At 43.1% G+C, this 16105-nt stretch overlaps 1 protein-coding gene across 1 annotated transcript in view; it reads right to left on the minus strand.

Annotated features, from left to right (window-relative positions):
• Positions 1-12477: 12477 nt before the first annotated feature.
• The window catches only part of LOC131918384 (retinoic acid early-inducible protein 1-alpha-like), an 18508-nt gene continuing 14880 nt past the window's right edge, over positions 12478-16105 (minus strand). The window contains exons 4-6 of the mRNA XM_059272474.1: positions 14437-14697; positions 13921-14175; positions 12478-12578 (exon numbers count right to left, since the gene is read on the minus strand). Coding sequence (XP_059128457.1) covers positions 12478-12578; positions 13921-14175; positions 14437-14697 — 617 coding nt within the window. The remainder of the gene's footprint in view (positions 12579-13920; positions 14176-14436; positions 14698-16105) is intronic.

Consider the following 16105-nt stretch of genomic DNA (forward strand, 5'->3'; position numbering starts at 1 on the left):
AGTTTCATCAAAAAAGAAAGAAATAAAGAAAGATAAAAGAGAAAGGAAGGAAGGAAGGAAAAAAGGAAGGAAGGAAGAAAGGAAGGAAGGAAGAGAAAGTGTAGAGTTTGTGTGTCAAGTTGACAAGGGTTTAGTGTAGTGCTCTTTGCTCCATCCATGACCTTGGGCTATAGGGCCTAAAGGAGGCAATGCTTCTTTCCTTTGTACCACTACAGTTCAGTTGTGCTGGCTAGTTTTATTTCAACTTGACAAAGCTAGAGTTTCATCCCTAATTTGCTTTCTTCATAGCAATAATAACCCTAACTAGAAGGAAAGGGGACTCATCATCCTGCAGAGAGCAAAAACCTGATTACCCACAGGCCCATATATCAGGATGTCTTTCCAGAAATGAAAATGGCAGACACAAATGCTGTCAGCCAGGCATTCTCTTGATCCCATGCTGAAGAACAGCAACGACTGTAAATAGGGAAATGAGAGAGAGAATGGGGAGATTCTCACAGTATGTTCAAGCCTCCTGAAATGAGCTGTCACTCTCCTTTCTCCATAAGAGGGCACATATTAAAGAGAAATTAGGACTTAACCCTTGCAGAGAAGTCTGAGAGTCTCCTTAGCTTATATCCTGATTTGCCCTGACCCCTGATAAATGGAGGTGGTCCAGATTCCAACCTGTTGGCGTTTGGGTCTCCCTGCAAATTCTCCCCAGACAGAAATCAGACTATTCCAACAACCACCACAATCAACAGAGGAAAGAGAAAAGAGTTCCCCCCAAAGCATGAGGCAAAAGCATTTACTAGACCAAACATGTATATCACAGCATCCAAGAGCAAGGAACCACCGCACAGAAGGAGGAAGAAAGGATGTGAGAACAAGAAGGGGTGGAATGTTGTGAAACGCTGTTTTCCAGCTGTGATGGAGCTGTTGAACTGTTTAACTCAGCAGCTCTGAGTACTTGCACGATCCCTGCACAAGAGTAGGCCTGTCAACCTTCCCTTCATGGAGGGAGAGGGGTTCATGAGGCTCCAGAGCTTCCCGGGGATATAAATACATTTAATGGTCCTGTAAGGGGAGAGATGTTTTTTAACAATGATTTAGTCACTTTTAAGATGCCATGTTCCAGCTGGGCGGTGATGGTGCACGCCTTTAACCCCAGCACTCGGGAGGCAGAGCCAGGCGGATCTCTGTGAGTTCGAGGCCAGCCTGGGCTACCAAGTGAGTTCCAGGAAAGGCACAAAGCTACACAGAGAAACCCTGTCTTGAAAAACAAAAAAAAACAAAACAAAAAACAAACAAAAAAAAGATGCCATGTTGCTGTACTTAACCCCTCACCCACACTTCTATAATCCTAATTAAATTAATTGAGACACACATAAGCACACACACACACACACACACACACACACACACACACACACACACACACGGGTGAAGTAGAAGCAATAGTACCTTAAAGAGAAGGAGTCTTTTGGGGGTGAAAATAAGAGGGAAATACAAGAGTTAATATGGCTGAAATATATTTTTTACTTGTATGAAGATCTCATGATGAAACCAATTATTTTGTTACCTTTCTCTTCAGACAGCTGGATGACAAAGGTCACATACACATAGAAAGCATGAGCCAAATCTGTATAAATATTGATGCTCATCCTTGTCCTTGCTGGAGAATCCTCATGCAGACATCTTGTTAAGCATATTGTCTAACATGAAATTACCCAGAAGGAGCCCAATTCTATAACCTCTGTGAGGCTCAGACATATACCACAATGTCCTGTGTCCTGACACCATAAGATGACTCCCAGGGTTGAGATCTGGCAGTAAGGCACCCTATATAACATCTGACAAGGTCTATAGTAATCTCTGTAGTGTGGAAGAGAAGAGTCTGGTACTTGCTGATTTTGTCTTCTGAGAGCCACTGGAAGGCCCTTGACTTGAGAGGTTTAAGGACCTGGAGCATTTTGACATTAACTAAAGCTGGTTACTTGAAAAAACTGACTTTGTAATGACATAAAGCATTATGTCCCCAAGTCACCCAGGTCAGGTGAGCATCCCAGTTAGTGGCTGGCAGAATTTTTTTGTAATTTTATTCATAGTAGTGTATGAATATGTGGTTACACTTTCCCTGTTGTGATGGCTGTTCTTGGTTGTCAACTTCACTACATCTGGAATTAACTAAAACCAAAAAATGGCTGGGCATATCTGTGATGGATTCTTTGATTAATTGGATCCTTTGAGGTTGTAAGATCCACTTCTAATCTTGTTCTTTGAGGTGGGAAGCCACATCTTTAATCCAGATCTTTTGAACTGGGAAGACCCACTGGTATTCTGGGCCACACCTTCCCCTGGAAGCCTATATAATGACATGTGAGAAGGAAGCTTTAGTTCTTTTCCTGCTTTCTCTGGCCTCACTAGCAAGTCCATTCCTTCACTGGCATTAGAGCCTACCTCTTCAGGATTCCAGCATATACTGAAGATCAGCTGAGACATCCAGCCTTGGGAACTGAGCATCTTCTGAATTCTTGCTCTTACCGTTCATAGCCAGCCATTGTTGGAATAGTTGGAACACAGCCTGTAAGTCATTCTAAAAAATTCCCTTCATATATATATATATATATATATATATATATATATATATATATATATTCTATAAATTCTGTTCCTCTAGAGAACCCTGACTAATACACCAGTCATGTGTTTCAGATCATGTAGGTGCTACAAGTAGTTAACCCTTTGTGACATGATCAGTTGAGCTTCCTTAGCGTTATCCAGGGAGACTTAGGAGAATGCCATTTCCTCCATTAATTTCCTCACTTGAGAGTGTTCTCTGCTGGAATGGGTTAGGGCATTCCTGTAGTGTGGCTTCCTTGCGAGCACTGAAGACATTTCCCTCTGACTCATCCTTCTCTTTACAGAATACATACTGGTTCATGCCCAACCTCTGTCATCTCCATGATCTCTCTGATCAAGAAGACAGATGGCTTATCAGAACAGTGGATGCTTTTGACCTTTCTCTTGACCCCTGGTCACCTGGGACCTGGATGACCTGGGAGCAAAGGGACAATATTGTGACATTTTTCTTAGCCCCACTGTCCTTACCCACATCAGCTTCCAAGTGTGTACTGAAGGAACAGAAGGTCAGTTACACCAGAAGGTCTTGAAGAATAGATTATACTTTAAAATTCAGCCATTATAGAACACTTAAACCTTAACCAAAAGTAGCTTGACTCTGTTGAGGCAGGCTCTCACCTTGTAGCTCTGGCTGCCCTGCAATTCTCTAAGTAGACTAGGTTGGTTTCAAACTCAAAAAGCTCTGCCTGCCTTTGCCTCCCAAGTACTGAGATTAAAAGAATAAGCCACCACATCCGTTCCCACGCCCTTCTAAAAGTAAAGTTTCACAAACATTTGTTGTGAGGTATCCACCAGAGAAGCCTGTTCAAATGTTGGTTTAAACCAATAGTAAGTTTTTATCAGCCAGCCGACAACTACACTGGGTGTTTGGGATCCCAGGGTAGCACTGAGCCTTTCTCAGGGTGAGATTTTAAGCACAAAACCCATGTTCTAGGTTGACATACCTAACAAGAACAGTTAGCCAGAGTCAGAACTACAGAAGCCAAAAAGCAAGGTTAGTACTTTTAGAGACTTTCCCAGAACTATAGATTTGATAAGTTAGGCCTTTGTTTTAGTTTTGGCAGCTGGTGCTTCCCATGTGTTGAGATTTGCAGCCTGAATGGTACTTCCATCATGGAGTCAGTTGTGCTAAGGTCAGGGTGCCTACCAAGATCTGGGGACTTGTTATCACATTCTTGTGCCCTACTTTTTTTTTTTTTTAAATTTTTATTTTGCAATACAGTTCAGCTCTACATATCAGCCACGGATTCCCTTGTTCTCCCCCCTCCCGCCCCCCCCCTCACCTTCCCCCCAGCCCGCCCCCCATTCCCATCTCCTCCAGGGCAAAGCCTTCCCCGCAGACTGAGATCAACCTGGTAGACTCAGTCCAGGCAGGTCCAGTCCCCTCCTCCCAGGCCGAGCCAAGCAACCCTGCATAGGCCCCAGGTTTCAAACAGCCGACTCATGCAATGAGCACAGGACCCGGTCCCACTGCCTGGATGCCTCCCAAACAGATCAGGCCAATCAACTGTCTCACCCATTCAGAGGGCCTGATCCAGTTGCTGACCCCTCAGCCATTGGTTCATATTTCAGGTGTTTCTGTTCGTTTGTCTTGTGCCCTACTTTAACATGCCTTTTTCCTGACCTCTTTCTCTTATTTTCTGTAATCTTTATTTTAGGACAAAACTCATTCAAAATCTTTTCTTGCCACAGAGCATTTTTTTTTTGTCAAAAATCTGTTTTACGAATACACACAGAACACAAACACGCACAGACACACACAAACACACACACACCTACTACTACTGTCTGTGTGTCTTTATATATATAACTCCAGTTACTAGTTTTACTTTTTCATTGTTGTCTTTTTGAGACAGGGTTTCTCTGTGTAGTTTTGGTGCCTGTCCTGGATCTCTCTCTGTAGACCAGGCTGACCTTGAACCAGCCTGGCTCTGCCTCCCGAGTACAGGGATTAAAGGCGTGTACCACCACCACTTGGCTAGTTTTACTGTTTTATAGAATTCTTGAATGTGATTTAGTATTTTCACCTGAAGTCACAAAGCCCTTGACACAGGCCACATCTGATCCTTTTTTTGTCCTTTAATAATAGATGTCAGTTTACTAAAACTTTATTATAAAGAACTGCATATAGCTGGGTTTGGTTGTACACACCTTTAATCCCAGCTCCTGGGAGAGAAAGGCTGGCTGATCTCTCTGAGTTCATGGCCAGCTTGGTCTACAGCACTAGGGATTCCAGGAGAACCAGGGATACACAGAGAGACTCTATCTTGAATTTTTTTACTTTTAAAGTAATTTGTATATTTAAAAGAAATCACATATCAAAATTAATTAGCCCTAAAAAAATTATCAGCCCTAATGTCTACAAACACTCTAACTGGAAACTCAAAAGACATATGGCATTGTCTTAGTTCTATACAGTTAGAATAGTAATTCTAATTAGTGTTGGAGCCCATTTGGGATTCCTAGTGGCTTTGCCCAGCAGGTCTGCATAAAGAGGATGATTGAACCACGGGCCTGAGTATCAGGTATTTGGAAGAGTTTACACTTGGCTGTATTGAGCAAGGGGGAGGTCTTTGCTCCTCCCCTTGGCATGGTCATAAAAGCCCTTTGGAATAAAGTTCAAGGTTGGTGGCTTCAGACCTAGGCCCTCCCGAGACTATCCTGTGTTTCCGTCTTTCCTCTGGTCGTCTAGGTATCTCTTTCTAGCTAATATTTCTCACTTCTCCCTACTCAAGAGTACCCTGGGTTGTAAAAGTGGCGTGTGGTTTGTTACAAATTAGTAATTTTTAAATTTGGTTACAGAATGGTTTTAAATTTTCTGTTATTATCAGTTAACTCATTTCAACGTGTGACTTAGGGGCTGGAGAGATGACTGCCCTTGCAGATGACCAGGGTTCAGTTAATTCCCAGAACCCACATGGTGGCTCAGGCCAACCTGGCTGCAGAGGATCTTCTAGCTTTGGCAGGCACCTACCTTTAGCACTTAAATTATGTGGTGACACTGTTTGTAGGAGATTTGTATATGTTGCACAAGTCCTAAATGACCTTATAATAAAAACCCAGAGACAGATATCAGGGTGAAAGCTGAAAGATCAGAGAAGCAGAGCAAGCCACAGCCACTGCCTCTTACCTCACCAACTCCTCAGCCTGATAGAGCCTCTGCAAGAGAGCAAATTCATGTCTCCTCCTGCCTTATATTCCTTTCTCTGCTTAGCCATATTGCTTCCTGTTTCAACCTTCCTAGTGCTAGGATTAAAGGTATGTGATTGCAAGAGCTGGAATTAAAGGAGTGTGCCACCACTGCCTGACTTCTATGTTTAACTCTGTGGCTGACTCTGTCCTATGATCTTCATGCAAGCTTTATTTCTTAGATTACAAATACATCACTACATTTCCCCTTTTTGTCTAAAATAATAAAAGAAAGTTATAACTAATATAAAAAACTATATACAATAAGTACAATATATATAATATTACTTTATGTATATGGGTGTTTTGTCTGAATGTATGTATGTGTGCACCATGTAAACCTAGTTGCCCATGGAGGTCAAAAGAGTGTGTCAAAACCCTTGGAACTGGACTGGCAAATGACTGTGAGCACCATGTGGGTATTTGTTATTGAACATTAGCCCTCTGGAAGAATATCCAGTGCCCTTCACCACTGAGCCATCTCTCCAGCCTACCCATAGTTTGTTTACTGTTTACACAATAAATCTCAATATATCATGATTACTCAGGTTATCCAGGAAATCTTACCTGGATCAGTCCATGACACTTTTTGTTTTCAAATTCTAGCAGACCCAAGAGATGAATGTACAGCCTCTGATGCCCATTCATCTTTGAGACTTAGGAATGAACTCCTTGCTGATTTGAAAATTACATCAGTGTAGCTATTCCCATGAGTGAGAGGTCTGATTTTCAGTGTCTGACTCAGTATGTGATATATATAGAAATGTCTAAAATGTATCTTCTGAGCATGTGGAAAGAGCACGCCACAGCTCATTGATCTAGAGGGCATGCTGCTCCATCAGGAGTAGCCAACCTGTATGCCTGTCTGCTCTCTGCCAAAAAAAAAAAAAAAAAAATCACCTCTGGAAAAATGGACAGACAGGCAGTCAGATAGTAGTGCACTGAAACTAAAGAGACAATTTCACTTTTCCTTTTTTGAGTCATGAGAAAAAAGCCCATCAGTCAATGTATGCCATCTGACCCCTTTCCAGGGTCTCTCATTTGAAAACTTTCAGAACACCTCACACGTTTCTGTGAGTTGAGCTGTCTAGCAATGCTACTAGGCCTCTGAGACACTTTGTAACAAGGAGGAATGTGGGAAGAGAATGAGCCCCATCCTTTCCAGAAGTCCCACATTTCAAACAAAATATCATACAACGTTATAGTCTTTGGTACATGTGCACAAGTGTCTTTTCTCATGTTCACCTTCATCTGAGTGGTATAATATTTTAACAGTTGCTTCTCTATCAGAAATTTCAGTTTGATGAGGTGAGAAAATGATTTTTCCATCTTTCCCTACAGCATAGTGTTCATACTTCTCCTGAGTCTATAAAATAAAATTTGAAACTAATTCTGGACTACAGTCTCTATGTTTTCTTTAACTTTACCTTTTCCACATTTGTAATGACTTCAAAAACACAACTGTCAGATTTAGAAAACGCTCTCTGAGTTTCCACCAATGTGACTCTGTGGTCACATTACTGTCACCCTCACCTGGAAGGCTCCTGTCACTTTGCTCCTTTGCTCATTGACACATAGGAAGGGGTGAGTTCTCACGACATGTCAGGGGAGTTTCAGCCAGAATATCAGGCTCCAGAGAATGTTCAACCTGAGAGCTTTCCACCACTGCAGACATTTCCTGCTCATCTATTTATTGGAAGCCTGGGTTACCAGAGCTGATCCAAGACACCTGCTAAGTTATTCTATCCACTTGCTATAAGATTAAGCTTTTCACTGTGTTTTTAATACCTGGTGTTCATTTTTTCTCATGTTAAAGTATGTCCTAGTTTTTCTATTAATATCTTATTTAACACATAGTTATATGAAGCATGTTCTTTGACACTGAAATGTTTGAGGGTTTCCCACATATCTTCCTGCTATTGATTTCATATGTATTGCTGTTGTGGTCAGATAGCATTTTTATTTTATTTTTTTGCAGCATGGTTTTTAGACTGTTTACTGTAGTTGGTCTTTTTTCCTCTTTCCTCTTGGAGGCCCACCACTGAGCTCCAAAATAAATACATGGAGACAGAGCATTCTCATGTATGCTCTGTCTTGGCTTGTTTCTTGCCAGCTTTTCTACACTTAAATTATCCCATCTACCTTTTGCCTCTGGGCTTTTACCTTCTCTATTTTCCTTTCTTTTCTTCTTACTCCAGTGCTGGCTGTGTGGCCTGGTGACTGAACCCCTAGTGTCTCCTCTCCTTCTCTTTTTCTCTCCTCCTCCTCCTTTTCTCTCTCATTCATGTCTCTACCTGCCAGCCCCGCCTATTTCTCTCTCCTACCTTGCTATTGGCCATTCAGCTCTTTATTAGACCAATTAGGCAGGTGAAGTAACACAGCTTCATAGAGTTAAACAAATGCAACGTAAAAGAATGCAACACATCTTTGCATCATTAAACAAATGTTCCACAGCATAAAAGAATGTAACCCATCTTGAACAAGTATTCTACAACAATCTACCCTTTATATATTTTAAACTCTATTTGGTGGCTCAAAAATGACCTTTCGGAGTGTCACACGCCCTTAATCCCAGCATTTGGGAGGCAGAGGCAGGTGGATCTCCATGAGTTCACGGCCAGTCTGTTTTACATAGTGAGTTCCAGGACATACAGGGTTATGTAGTGAGTCCCTGGCTCAAAAACAAAACAAAACAACAACAAAACCCAGAAAAATAAACATCTTTTTTTGGTGGCTGTCCCACCAAAAACAATTGAAACAGAATATATATTTGAATTGAAACAGAATATATATTTTGCTCTTCCAAGATGGAGTGTTCTCGAAATGTTAGCAAAAATACCTATTGGGGCTCCTGTACCAATCCTGAGTTTGTCTTTGTTGTTGTGAACTTCTCTCAACCACTGAGAGAGGAGTACTGAGGTCCCCAGCTGTAGTGACACATTGGCATATTTAAGTTTACCTTCAGTCTATGCATCTAAAATTTATGGCTTCTGATTTTATGTAGGGTGGCCACCCCTTTCTTCTGTTCTCAGGAAAAAGTGAAGCAGTGGTCCTGCCCTTCCTCAGAGGAGTTTCTCCTTCTTTCTGGTTCAGTTCACCCAGCTGGATGACTTGTGGTCTCAGATCTCTTCACAGTTCAAGAAAAGGAGTTTTCTGTGGCTGGAATGAACTTTAATCATTGTTCAAGAGGATGGAATTTTCTTGTAGCTTTTGATAAGCTTAGCAGAAGTGTAATGTCTCCAGGAATTTATGTAGCCCTGGCTGGCCTGGGCTAGTAGTCCAGGTTAGCCTTCAACTCACAAAGATACACTTGCCTCTGCCTCCTGAGTGGTGGGATTAAGTATGCCACCACATCCAGTAGTACTTGCTTTTAAGAATTGTCTTTCACTACATTATTTAAAAAAACTTTTCTCTTGTTAGTCCTCATAATAGTCATGGCCCAGTAATTGGAAACTGAAGCCCTCCACAAGCCCTTCCTAAGAAAGGCAATTCTGAAGAAAGTGTCTTTTGTGTTAAGATTTGGGTGAGAGGCTATATATCTTAAAAACTAATTTTTGTAAAACATACCTCATCTCGCAGTGAGAAATTAACCTTCTGCATGGTTGCAGTGGTTCTCAGCCTGTGAGTCATGACCCCTTTGGGGGTTGCACATCAGTTATCCTGCCTATCAGATATTTACATTACAATTCATAACAGTAACAAAATTATAGTTATGAATTAGAAATGAAAATAACTTTATGGTGGTGGTCACCACAGCATGAAGACCTGTATTAAAACTATATTAAGGGGTCACAGAGTTCAGAAGGTTGAGAGCAGAGTGCAGTGTGTGTAGTGTGCTCTTACCATCAGGAAGCAGTACTTGATTTTGATTTTCAGATTTGAATGTCCGAAGCTCTCAGGTTGCTCAGGAGAACACCACGTGACTTCTGAGTGATACCAGAGATGATTGAAACTGATACTTTAGAGACACTCCCTGCTTTACTTTCTGCTGTATTTCATTGCTTGTACACAGAAGTGTTAAACTGTGAAGTGGTTTTTTTTTTTTTTTTTTTTTTTTTTTTTTTTCTGAAGACAGACTTCCTAAGGAAACAGAAGACAGCTTACCTGAAAACCAAAAAACCTGGGTCCTCTGCAGAGTTGACACTTTGGGTTTGTTTTAATGTTTACTCTGTCTGTGGGACAAAGTTCTCTGCCTAGATGGAAAGTGACATGTTGCTTTTAGTCTTTCTGCCTACAATAACACTCTCTTCACAGGAAGGGAGAGGCTCCTTAGATTCAAAAATAAGCAAATTTCCTGTGTTTGAGAAAGTGAAACTCAGAAGCTTTAGAGAACCCACCCAGGCTGTAGAAGGAGAAGACTCTGATCAGCTTCAGAGAAGATTCCAGACCTGTCCAGAGGCCTGCAAGCTGTCCAATTTCAGCTCTGCTGTTCCCTGAGTCACCACCTGTGTTGAGGTGGGCTCTGCAGTGATGCAGCTGCTGTGAATTCATCCCAGCTCCTGTAAGTAACTCCTCACCACACTCCTGTGAGTAACCCCAGAGAAATCCAGTGGTTCCCAAGTTGGACCTCTGTGCTGTTGGAAATTTGGTCTGTCATAGTTTCCCTTTATATGGTGAGTGGGTGAGTGTGTGTGTGTGTGTGTGTGTGTGTGTGTGTGTGTGTGTGTGTATCTCCCCAGGTGAAGTCTCTTACGACACCAGTTTTCATCAGATCACATAAGTTTGTGTGATCATGTCTTGGTTTGCTATCAGCAGACAGAGTGGAACAGGGTGACAGGCTTTGTCTGCACAGCTGTTGTCCTCCTGGGTGTGTGGATGCTGGCTTTGTGAAAGACACTGTAGACATGTGGGGAAGGACGAACTTTACAACCACTGATCAGGCCCCAGTCTGGAGTGGAGGTGCAGGACACAGGGATTCTGAGGAGGTGGGCTTATGTGGTGGTTTGAAGAATGGCTCTCATGTATTTGAATGCTAAGTCATTAGGAAGAGGCATTACTTAGAAGGATTAGGAGGTATATCCATGGGGGGTAGGTGTGGCCTTGTTGGAGGAAGTGTGTCATTGGGGGTGGGCTTTGAGATTTCAAGAGCCCAAGCCAGGCCCAGTGTCTCCCTCTCTTTCTGTGCCTGTGGATCCTGATGCAGAACTCTCAGGTACTTCTCCAGCACCATGTCTGCTGTGTGATGCCATACTCCCTGCTATGATGACAATGGACTAAACCTCCGAAACTCTAAGCAAGCCCCAGTCAAATGCTTTCCTTTATAAGAGTTGCCATGGTTATATTGCCTCTACACAGCAATAGAACACTAAGACAGCTTACATCTCTGCTATTCCTTTGCTGGAGGACTTCTGCCTTTGTGTCTCAGGGTGCTCATCTAGGAATTTCCTAACCCTTCCCTTTTCCTGCACAGTCTTACATTCTGAAGTTCTTTAGACTTTGCTTTTAATCCAGTCTGTAGGAGTCTGGCTTCACCAGAAACCCTTGACTGAGAAGAGGCCCAATGGTGGAGTCCCCATTGAGAACCCAGACACAGGGTCCATGGCTGAGCTGTGCATGCCACACCATCAGCACTTTAGATACTTCTCTGTGGCACACACAGCTTGTCTTCTAGTCTCTGGTTGGCTCCACTCCACTGCTGCTGCTGTTCTTGGTGGTCATCCCATGGTCCTAGCATCTCCAAAACGCTAGAGTCTTCTACTATAACTGCACTTTCAGTAGTAGCCTGAAAGTGCTTTCTTTATGGACTCCATTCCTGCTACACAGTGCCAGCCTCCATGACCCCTTCACACCCTCAAAACCAGCACTACCTGGGCAGATCTTACACTACTAAGTTCATCTGCCAGCACAAAGTACAACCTTATCCATGTTTGAAACACATCTTCTGTGTGATGATTCCCAGGAAGCACTTTCCAGAAGACTTCACCTCAAAGATGCTGGTCTCTTTGTAATCACCACTAATTTCTCAACTAGAGCTGACCAGCACTGAGTATCTTAGCAAGGCAAAGGTTTCACTTTAGTAGTTCTGGTATCTTGTTAATCACAGCTGATTCTCCAGCCCCAGACACCCAGAACCTTTGATTCTTCATTCAAGTGGCCCAGTAGAGTCTGCGTCCCTAAAGTTCACAGGCCAGGCCTCCATTGTTTGCACTGCTCTCAACATTCTTATCTTCCAAGTTCCTAAAGAATGGCCCAATTGATGGATGTTGGTGGCACATGCCTTTAATCCCAGCATTCAGGAGGCAGAGGCAGGGGGATCTCCATGAGTTTGAGGCCAGCCTGGTCTACAGAGTGAGTTCCAGGACAGGCTCCAAAGCTACACAGAGAAATCCTGTCTCAAAAAAAAAAAAAAGCCCAATTAGCTTTTCTAGCCCAAAGCCTTCTACAAACCTCCCCCAAACCCATGGCCACGTCTGTCACAACAATACCACACTATCATGGTACCAATTTGTCTTAGGGTTACTGTTCCTGTGAGGAAACATCATGACCAAAGGAACCTGGGGAGGTAAGGGTTTATTTGGCTTCCATTGCCAAATCACTGTTCATCAGTTGAAGGAAGTCAGAACAGGACTCAAACAGGGCAGGAATCAGGAGGCAGAAGCTGGGGCAGAGGCCATGGGTGGCTGCTGCTTACTGGATTGTTCCTCATGGCTTGCTCAGCTTGCTTTCTTATAGAAAAGGACCACCACCATTTGGCTCCATGAGCCTCTCTTTCCTCTGTGGCTTGTAGCAGTTGATGGAACAGTTCATGGGCTGCTGCTGATTTCTGTCTGGAAAGGTTTTACAGTGAGATCCAAAGCTCCAGACTCTGAGTCTGAAAGTCATTAGCCCTTTACCCCAACAGAGAAGTCTGCAAGCCACCCCTTAGGTTCTACCCTGATGTACCATGACCCCTGACAAATGAAGGTGGTTTTGAGTGCAGGCCTCCCAACCACTTCTCTGACAGACCCATTTCTGGGGTCAATAGCCTTTCAATTGCATGTGGGACAGAGAGAAGTGAGACAGAAAGAGTAAGTGAACAGTCCTGGTTGACTGTGTGAAAACACCTTTGTAATTGTTTTTGGAATGAGTACGTTGTAAGGGTCCCTCTAAGGGCCATGATAGGAGTGCATGCAAGTGAGGTGTTCTGAAGCTTGTTACATTTAGTTCTCCTTGTCTGAGATGAAGATAGTATATTGAACTGGTAACCAGACTGTCAACAGGTTATTTTGGGGGGATGGGAAGAGAGTTCAGTGGGTAAGGTCTGTGCTATGCTAGCATGAGGATCAGAATTCCCATCCCTGATTCCCAGTGGGAAGTCCTCAGCAGACTAAACCTACCAAGAACCAGAGTGACACCCCAGCCTTACCTCCTTACCTCCTTGGGGACAACATTTCCTCTTCACACACATGTAAATGCAAATAACAATAAGGAGGAGGATGATGGAGGTGACTACTGCTATGATGATGAATTTTTTGTTATTAGGAAACTGCCTGGTAGATGGATGAGGGGTGGCATCTACGATAGGTGGAAGATAGATGGTATCTGGGGCCCTTGATGTTGGTCCTTAAAAAAAAAAATCAGGAAAATTACTAAAACTAAAGCTAAAAACACACATCATTCAACACTTTCTTTCTCTAGGCAACCTGAGGGACTCATGTTTAATAAATATTTATAAGGTCCTGAGTAGAGAGAGGAGTAGAGTTGTGTGTACAATGTCCTTACAGAGTTTATTTCCTTACCAAAGAAAGCAAATGCCTATCAAACCATCAAACAATGTGACATATTTACTGTGGGTAGAACTTTCTGGATGTTGGGGCAAATGGTAGTATTTAATTGTGCCAGAGAAGGATAATGAAACCTTTCAAAGTGATGGAGCTGATGGAAAGGCAGCTGTAAGTGAGGAAGTAAAGGCTGGAAGTATACAGTGATGCAGACAGCCTTGGGGCCCGTTAGCAGGCCCTGAGTGCCTGAATCATTGGTATTTAGGGAATGAGAAACACTGGGAGGTGAGGTGGAAAAGAACTCTTTGTGGTCATCGCTGACTCCCAGACAGGAAGACCACCAAGTAATCACACAACCCGTCTATCAAATTTGATGGAGTTGCCTTCTGTTAATCTAGGTAATACCTACCTGGCTTTTCCTTCTGGTGCTTTAAGAGTTCCTTGAGCCAGTGACTGGAGTCTGCTGTGGAGATTACCTTGAGATCTTTTATGAATTGCTCATCATTCATGATACCTCTGGCTTCAGGACTAATTGGTGTCCGGCTCATATTCATTGTGTTCAGGATGAAGAAGTACTTTCCACTGATGTTAAATCGCCAGGAGGCACCAATGATGTGTCCTTGTTTGTACTTAGAATCCATGCTGGCCTGTAAAGTGTCGTGACCTGCAAACCACATACAAAGCCATCATTCTTCTCTTTTGATAGATCCATCACCTCCTCAAAGGTCAAGACTTTTCTCCCTGGCTTATGAGCCAGTATCATTTCCACATGACTTGGTTACCCATTGGGTACCATTTGCTTCCCAGGTTGGAACAATGCTCAGCTCTTTCATAGAGATAAATTCAACATCTCATTCCCACATGTGCTCTGCCCTTCCTCTCTCTTGCCACCTGTCTCTGCCTCTGAACTCCATCCCACACTTACCACTGGGGTCAGTCGTCTCTTGTTTGGTGTCAGCCAGCATCTTCCTGAGCTCTTGCCCCAAGTATTCCAGCCTTTGGATCAAATCTGTCCATACTTGAGTGTCATGTACCGCCTTTCCCAGGTCACCCAAAGGTGTGGCTTTGTTGACATTATCATACTGAAGGAAAGGTTCTCCATCCAGTGAGCACAGTCCTTCATACCTGGGCTGTCCAGATGTGGGACGAACTCTGACAGTGACGTTGCAACTAAGAGAGTGTGTATCTGTGACAGAAACATGCAGGTGAGGTACAAAGTGGGAGCAGAAAGCCACAGGACTCATGGTTCTGTGACACCCAGATGACACCCAGAATCCCTCTGAAGGGCAAAAGGGGAGAAAGAGAAGCCTCTAGTCAAGATGTCCACCAGCTTCTGGATCTTTGTGCCATCTTTGACTGTCTTAGGGTGGTAGGACCCTCAGATGCACAGTGTCACCAGGGGGATTTATCTCACAAGTACTTCTAGTGACTTTTATCAAGTGTTGAGGAATAAAATATATCAGATAGTATCTGTTCCTGGCACTGAAAATCTACTGAACACACAGGAAATAGTAGGCATCATAGAACATGTGGTAAATTCAACATGGAGCCTGGGAGTTCAGGAAAGGCCTCCTGGAGAAATGCTGCAACTTGGCCTGGGAAGGGAGCTGTCACCTGTGAACACAGTGCTCACCCGAGTTCCCACTGGGTCCCTTCACACAACAACATTGGGCATCAGATCTCAGATTCTCCCGTGTTAAACCACACCCCTAACTCATTCTATAGCAGAGATCTCTGTCTGTGACCTGCATGAAGCCCGATCTCCCTCCCCTTCCTCAGGCAGTTGTTCCCAGCACACTTATGGCCCTGGTCTCCCAGACTTTCCCTAACAGCAGCAGAAGACACAATGTCCTAGAGCTGTTCTGTTCAGCAGACTGCACAAACAGGCAGGAAGTCCTAGTGAGGATGCACACATACACTCTCCTGTGTGCGTGTGACCCTGCAATCTAAAATAAATAATAATTTTTAAAGGAACTTTTAACAAGTTTACAATATAATTACACTAAAAAATGCAAAAGAGATGTTAAAAAATCCTCTTTCTCACTGATCCCCTCAAAACATCTGCTCTGAGGCGGACTGCTGCAGGTTTGGGGACCTCCTTTCCTGTCCCCTTCAACCAGCTTCCTCTTCCCTTCTCCTCTCCGCCTCTTCTACCACCTGTTCTCTTCCTATCTCACAGTTCCCCGCCCCCCACTTTCTCCTTCCTGCCACTCCTAAGGTTTGGATTTGTCCTTGAATGGCTGGGATTCTTCCTCTCTCAGTACACCTCACTGGAAGATTTGCTGGACATGAACATGAGCTCTCCGGAGCAGAGAACAGGCTTTTTGGTTGTGAATATAGTCACAAACTTGGCACTTGAAGATGGATCACAATGAAATATGCATCAGGTATTTCTAAGAAAAATCTAGTTAGAAACTTGATAAAAGGGAACTGTTTTTTGCAGAAGCAAAAACAGTAAATTATGGTGATTTAAAGAAAGCATTCCTGACTTCAAAATATGTGCCTAGTAATAATAATAATAATAATAATAATAATAATAATAATAATAATAATAAAGTTGCTCTTGGTCCAAGGGTTTTCTCACAGCAACAGAA

The sequence above is a fragment of the Peromyscus eremicus genome, chromosome 8b, assembly GCF_949786415.1.
Source record: "Peromyscus eremicus chromosome 8b, PerEre_H2_v1, whole genome shotgun sequence".
In the NCBI taxonomy this organism is placed as follows: Eukaryota; Metazoa; Chordata; class Mammalia; order Rodentia; family Cricetidae; genus Peromyscus; species Peromyscus eremicus.